We start from the raw sequence: 7,102 nt of genomic DNA, 5'->3' as shown, positions 1-7,102 counted from the left end.
CACCATCTATCATGTGAGGCTTTGACTAAAGCAATAGAGCTAATAGTACAAAATGAAGGACTTAAATGTGAACTTACTGAATCAGAAATTGTGCATGGATGTATAAGGTCCCCCCAATTCAGAAAAATCAAAGATCTGCTGCTGGGTTTACCTCCGATGTTGGGTATTTTAGAGAAAGATCCCCAGATACTATGATGCATTGTGGGTTGGGTCTGGTGTTTTACCCAGCAGTCATTTTGTTAATCTTTGTTGGAGTTGGTTATTTTACTTCTTTTAAATTAGATTTTTTTTCGACTTCTTAAAAAAAATAAAAAAAGAGCCTTTTTTTTTTGACGGCCATAACAGAAACCTCAAACATTCAGTTTCAGATCTATCTGGGAAGGTGAACAGTAGGCAAGGGTGAACTGTTCAGTCCCCCCACCATAACGTTACCTTGGCTGAACTCTATTAAGATTTGTCCCTCAGCTCAAATTACATTTCTTTATCTGCCGGGATTTGAAAGTGAAGCTGAAAATAAATAAAAAACCCATCTTCTCACCTTCTGGCATTTTCATTTCCAGTGATTCTTTGACCCAAGACATCAAATCAATGTGGAGGATGTGTCTGTTAAGCACAGTACATCTCGTAACTTAAACATTACAACCACCTGTTACAGCTTTTTAGTGTTTATTTCACCACCCTTGTCTTTAAATTACACACCTGATACTAAAATACAACTTAATGTTTACCAAGGTAGTGCAACAAAATACAACAGGACAGTTACATTTTTTTTTTACTATTAACTAAAGAGAAATACATAGTGCCAGACAATTGCTCACAAAAATCATAACTTATTAGAACGCTCCAAAGACAAAGGCCACAAAATTAATATTAACACGAGAAGAAAACAAAGACACTATGTACAACACCAGTTAATGTGTGAATATATTAATGTTGGACTCCACACAAAACCCTGACACTCGCCTCCTGTAGATGTAAAGTGTAGCTACTGTAAAAAAACAGAAAAAAGAAGCATCGTCCTTTACAGAGCAGAGTGTCTGATATAGCCGACTCTTACGTCAACAGAAGGAGTGTTAGAGACTCGAAAGATTTCAGGGGAGAACACATGTGAACAATTTGTCTAAAAAAGCAGGAAAGCATGATAAATGAGTTACTAGAGTCCAAAAAAAAATATTAAACTTAAAATTCTCCCACATCCACTCTCTTGTCCCTGAACTTGCTTCTGGCCTTGGTCCGAGCCTTGAAGGCAGCAGAGTTGTGCAGATGCTAAAACAAAAAGATGGGATTTGTGTCATGAATATAACATAATTAGGTCACCACGGGTAATGCATGATAAATAAATTAACACCAGTAACCTGTATAGTGGACGTACCCTTTCAAAGCGAGGTATTTTCATGGCCTTTATTGTGGCGGCATCAACCAGTATCGGTGGTCCAAGTTCAAACACGTCTCTGATGAATTCATTTCCCTGATTCAAGTAAAAACAAATATATTATTTAATGCCGACTGTTAATAGAATCATTTTTTAGAAGCATGAAGTACAATCTAACCGGCAGTAGCAAGTTACTTTTAGATGCTGTGAAATGTTCAATTCTCTCATCTTCACTTGTGAAATGTCCCTTTTCCACAGCCAGATACTTGGAATAGTTTTTTTTTTTTAACAAACATCTTACATTATCTTCCTGTAGAAGCGCCTATTTCAGTTTAGAGTTTGGCAGTGAGACAGATATTTATCAAGTCATTAGTAAGATACCTGTAGGTGGTCATTCATCCCAGAGCCCACAAACTCCCTGAAGGCGTCATACGTCCTCTTTCTGACCCAGCTATCGATGGTCATGCGCTCTGTTCCGAAGCGAATGGTCTCAGATTGGAATTCACCGTCCTGGAAAGACGTGGAGGAAAGTGAGAAAAATATCCTGGACCACAAACGGATCATTCAAAAAATAAAAGATTCTTCTAAACTTCTGTCTGACAAAGAACAGAATCTGAATCAAAGCTCAAGAGTTTAAGCTGTAAACACAAGCTTCTGTCAAACTCACCTCTACAGCCTTGAGCACGTCCCTGAACACAGAGCGCTGCTTTCTCTTGTCCGTCTTGGCTCTGTGCTTGTTACAGTCTGTGGCCAACGAGTTCAGTTTATCACACAGCTCCTCCCAGCCATCGAAATCAAAATCCTGAAGGAAGACAAAAGATAGAAATTCTGGATTCAAGTCCAATGTAAAAATTAGAAATCGCAATCAGCAGACACCATTTATCAAATTCAAAAGGCAGATAAAGATGCAGATTTAGTTAAGAAAAGACTCAAATAACAGGGGCATTTGCATCATGTAGCAGTAATTAAGAAGCAGTTTAAGTCCAGCTGACTGTAGTAATGAAGAGCAGTGGGAGATGAAGTGGGACAGATGTGAACTTACAGCGTCCATGTCTCTGGCCAGCTCAAACAAAAGGGCAATGGTCTCCCCTGCAGCAATCCTCATGTTGACATCCTCACTCTCCAGCAACTTTGGTAGTTTGGGCAGGTACCTGCAAGACAGCACACACGCATTTAAAATATTAATAAATATACGCCATACGTCTCTGGGTTGCAGTGAACTAGAAACTTAATGTTGAGGTCGACAGCGGGTCGTACTTGTGCAGGACGACTTTGAGCTGGCTGGCAGTGCAGATAGTAAGCAGCAGTGCCCAGGACAGCAGGGCGTTGGTGTACAGCTGGCTCATCTGCGGACTGACTGAAGGACAGGTACCATCCGACCTCGCACAGGACCGGGAGAACAGGTTCTCAAAGCACTCCATGGTGGCATGCACGTCCTGAAGCAAGAAGCGGTGATCAGCAAGCACATAAAAGCTGTTTGATAACAGGTTTATCATTTCTGACTAATTTCTTCAGGCAGTACAGAGTTCAGCTGCCAGAGCAGTTGACATGATGATGGTAAAACAGGAGGAGGCAAAATGTCAGAATCGATAAGAACAAATAATACGACCGACAGAAGGCTGTAAAAAAGACTTTACTGTGTCTTGCCCTTAAGCTTAAGAGGGTCAGCTAAAATAAATACTTCAAAAGTGATCAGAAACTTACCAAAATGTCATCTTCTGCCACTAAACTACACAGGCCCAGACTTGTTGCCACCTAAGACAGATACAGAGACATCTTTCAGTTGCATTTTCACTGAAATATCTCCTTTAACAAGCTCACAGATGCAGGCACAACATTTTTTTCAGCATCTTTATCCAAGATGCATATTTCCAATGTATCTGCAGACATCACAATATAAATCATGTACTCACAGCCTGTCGGGCTTGTATGTTGGCTGATCCGTCTGCCAGGATGTTTTTGAAGACTGGTTTCAGGGTTTTCAGCACCTCCTCACTCTCGATGCCTGAGCCCAGCTGGATACACAGCAGGCAGGCCAAAGACGCTGCCGCTCGCTGCTCCTCGCCTTTACCTGATAGAGAGGGATGGGCATTATGAGACAAGTTGGACTTTAAAGAAGTACAAAAGCTATTTAATTTGCGTATTAAACCCCAGCCTTCCAATTCCCTTCAGTCAAAGAAAAGAGCAACACTAAACAGCTGAATTCATTTCAGGTACCTTTCTTAAGGCAGCGTTCGATGCTGTCTGTGATGGTCATTCTTCTGTCAGAGATGAACTCGTACAGGATCCGTGTGGCCATTGCAGTCTTTAGCCCATCCAATGCCCCCTGTCGGGTCTTAGCACTGAGGAGACACATACAAACATTCATTGATACTATTATACAAAATTATTCAATCAGACAGGAGTGATGCGTGCCATCACTTGTCACTAAGTCATTATTGACCCATTACCTGCTCAGGTTTGCTATGATCTGCATGCTGTGATCAGATAACATGTTTACACTGGGGGGGGGGGGGGTGTTAAGGGCCAGGTTTTTACCTCTTATCCACGGTGCTGTCTATGAAGCCCTTCAGCTTGTACTGAAAATCCTCCTGGGCTGTGTCTTCACTAGCCTCGCCACCTAGAGACACATATAGACAGTGTAAATGCACGCTCACCTGCTGGTGTGCACAAAGAGTAAATGTAGAAAAAGTCTGTGGACAAAAAACAGAGGGGCTGAGATTTTCTGAGTGGGTGTTCTTAAACATTCGAAGAAAAACTAAAAAAAAAAGCATAAGATTCAAACCAAGAGATATCTCGTACACTCCAGCCATCCAGTACATTCCTGTTTGACGATTAATGCTTAACAGATGAACACCAACTGGCAGCAGCAGCAGGATGAGCACACATAATACAGACAAATGCACACCCAGCTGTAACGTACACACAAACCTACCTTCGTCCACTACACTGGTGGCGTCACTGAAGCTGCTGCAATGACTGAGGGTCTCAATGGAGGCGTCCTCATCACTGAAGGGCTGCACATTGCCATTGTGCCCCCCTGGAAAGAAACAGAGGAGATGTAATTCGGCCTAATCAAATTAAATGTGTTAAGGACAGGGCAGCAGGTCTATGAAAGTCCATTACATAACACAAGATCCACACAGGTACTGTGGCAAAAGCTGCGGTTATCTAATCAGGTTATGTCTGTAGCAGACCTTATCCTGCTGTACTTTTCATTATCTCACATGAAAATACACCGTGACCACGTCTTCTGGGTCAGGGGGACGTCTATTTGCTGTGTAAACAAAAGTTTGCTTTCGTCGTCTTGCGTGGGTCGGCGGCACATGGGTCGGGCACACGGTGAACTAAGAGACGTGGCATGACAGAAACACAGGGAACCACTGCATTTGCTATTCAGAAGAGTCAAGTGCTGTTTGGGTGCATTCCATAAACCCAAGAGTCAGCATCCACGTGTCATGCAGGGACAGACAGAAGCCAGTTTTCAGAGTCCACAGATGGTGCATGTGATTATCATTACAATACATGACTCACAGTTGGAAGATTGTTCTCTGGAAGGAAAACCTGCAGACAACAGGCACTTAAACACACAATACTTGTATAGCTGCCAGTCTTTGGTTATTTTTTTAAGTCTTCCTGGAAACTAGAGGGGTGTGAAAAACTAGCAGCAAAGTGGGTGTGAAAATCAGTCTGGTCATTTTCCAAATCATTAAATGATTAGCTCTCAAAAGGAGATTGTTTACCAGCATTTTTTTTTTTTTGGTAGATAGAAGAGTTATGCAAAAACTACAAAACCCCCATTTTCATAAAGCTTGAAACATAAAAGGATGGGGAGGGTTCAAGAAGGAGTTAAAGTGTTGTGGATTGGTGTCCCCCCCCCTCTCCTTTATTCTCTATTCCAGGTCAATTTGATATTTCCCTTGAGACAAACATTCGTGAAGATTTGTCTGCTGTGGGAAAATAAACACTTATCATAGTAGGGTGCTTTTCTACATTTCTCATGGAATAACTCATCATGATTTCAAAACAAAACATTTAGGGCACTGATATTTAAGAAAGAAGATCTAGATCTACTTTATCTAAATGTGGCTCAATATGGGGATTGTTGGGCCTAGGTTATAAAATGCTTTCTACTAAATGCTAGTCTAGCTCAAGTTTATTAAGAAACACATCTGACTAAATACAAACCCATATTTAGCAGACACTGTTGTGCACTGAAAGCAGACTGAGCAGGAGTCAGTGCCATGACCTGACTTCACCTCTGGTAGACAGACATGTCAACGTATTACTGTTTGATTTACAGGACTCAAAACCAAGCATGGATTCAGAGCAACTCTGCGATCAACGATCAGAGCTACTGGAAACTCCATCAGAATCAAATCAGCCATTTAATCCATGTGTGTTCAGTGTTGACGTGGACTCTCTAACCCCCTCCACACAGTACAGCTGATTTCTGAGAAATCCTCCTCCCCGCTCTCTGGAGTCCAAAATATCCGCCCACTGTGTGGAAACTATAATAACCACCTCACAAACTAGCTTAAACCGAGCTAACGCCAAAAGCATTAACCAGCAGGAGCTAACCGCGAGGCTAAAGTTTAACTGAGGTCAACGTGTAAACAAAAGGAAGTCACGTTGTACGAGTTGTGAGCTAAAGTCTGTTGCCAACACATTCCTCTTTAATGCTAATAGCAACCATATAAGCTGCCATTGAGTTACCAAAGCTACATCTTGCTAGTTGACACTAAGCTAGCAGCTGTTAGCGTACAAAGTCCATTAGCCGTAGCTCTGGTAGAATATATAACACACTGAATGGCTGGTAAACACGTGTGACCACACATATGAAGCCAAACAACGTTGTCGGGTGAAAGCAGGTTTCGTCAATAACAGCGCCGCTTTGTGTGACCGCAGCTAGCCTGCTTGTTGTTTTGACGTATGCCAGCCTCCATCTTTTGTAGTCCTCCCTGCGAGCTCACTCCACTCCGGTCAATGGACGACCCGCGCTTCTGGGAACTACATCTCCCGTCAGCCGAACCGGGGCAAGGCCGGAGAAACGCGGCCGCTCGGCACACTCACCTCGGCTGTGCTTTTTCTTGGTCCTCGGCATCTTCCGTGCGGATCAAGGCGGAAAAACAACAGAAACCTCTTGATCCAAAATCACCCGATACACGACCAGCTTTTACTGTATTGTCTCGTAAAATGAAAACCTTCCCGCGGAGCAGAGGACGAAAAGGAGCGGAGAGCGATCTGGGAGAAAGACTGAAGGCCGAGACGATACATTTTCCTCATACACTACGGCTGCGTGCACACAAGGCGGCGGCGGATCTTTATACCGGCGGACATGTCACGAGGAGGTTTCCCGGCACCGCTGACCAATCAGGGGGCGGAAGCAGGGCGTCGCGTGTGTTGGCGCGTGATGCAGCGAGCACACACACGTCAGACGTCATCATAACTTTCTACTGATGTAACACATGCTTCAGAGTTTGTATATTTATACATTAAAAAAATCTCACATATCAAACAGGATTTATATATGATACAAACTGGAAGACATCGCTTTATACAATTTATACAACACTTTAGTCAATAGTTGTGTTGTGGATGAGACAAGTTCCACTGTTACTCTGTGGTTCAGATCAATGGCTTCTCTGATGGAGCTGTAACACTATGAACTTGTATTGATGTGGCAAATACAATAAAACAACAACAACAGATGATTAGTCACAACTATTA

General features: G+C 42.6%; 1 protein-coding gene across 1 annotated transcript; it reads right to left on the bottom strand.

The window, feature by feature from the left end:
- Positions 1–649: 649 nt before the first annotated feature.
- ifrd1 (interferon-related developmental regulator 1) lies at positions 650–6,732 on the bottom strand. The gene is made up of 12 exons (XM_053415106.1): positions 6,446–6,732; positions 4,308–4,412; positions 3,911–3,992; positions 3,590–3,714; positions 3,286–3,443; positions 3,077–3,127; positions 2,630–2,808; positions 2,415–2,523; positions 2,040–2,174; positions 1,754–1,882; positions 1,373–1,468; positions 650–1,266 (listed from the first exon to the last, which is right to left on the bottom strand). Exons 1-12 carry the CDS (start codon positions 6,474–6,476, stop codon positions 1,180–1,182), a joined length of 1,287 nt encoding a protein of 428 aa, XP_053271081.1. The 5' UTR covers positions 6,477–6,732; the 3' UTR covers positions 650–1,179.
- Between the last annotated feature and the right edge of the window lie 370 nt (positions 6,733–7,102).

Source organism: Pleuronectes platessa, chromosome 22 (genome assembly GCF_947347685.1).
Source record: "Pleuronectes platessa chromosome 22, fPlePla1.1, whole genome shotgun sequence".
NCBI lineage: Eukaryota > Metazoa > Chordata > Actinopteri > Pleuronectiformes > Pleuronectidae > Pleuronectes > Pleuronectes platessa.
This window is presented reverse-complemented; position numbering and strand designations above follow the sequence as displayed.

What these genes read in the sequence shown, in the direction of transcription:
- ifrd1 (XM_053415106.1), bottom strand. Translation starts at nt 6,476, where the DNA reads ATGCCGAGGACCAAGAAAAAGCACAGCCGAG. An exon ending in CACCAGTGTAGTGGACGAAG is followed by an intron (nt 3,993 to 4,307) that starts GTAGGTTTGTGT and finishes ATGTGTCTCTAG; the next exon opens with GTGGCGAGGCTAGTGAAGAC. An exon ending in ACGTGCTCAAGGCTGTAGAG is followed by an intron (nt 1,883 to 2,039) that starts GTGAGTTTGACA and finishes ACGTCTTTCCAG; the next exon opens with GACGGTGAATTCCAATCTGA.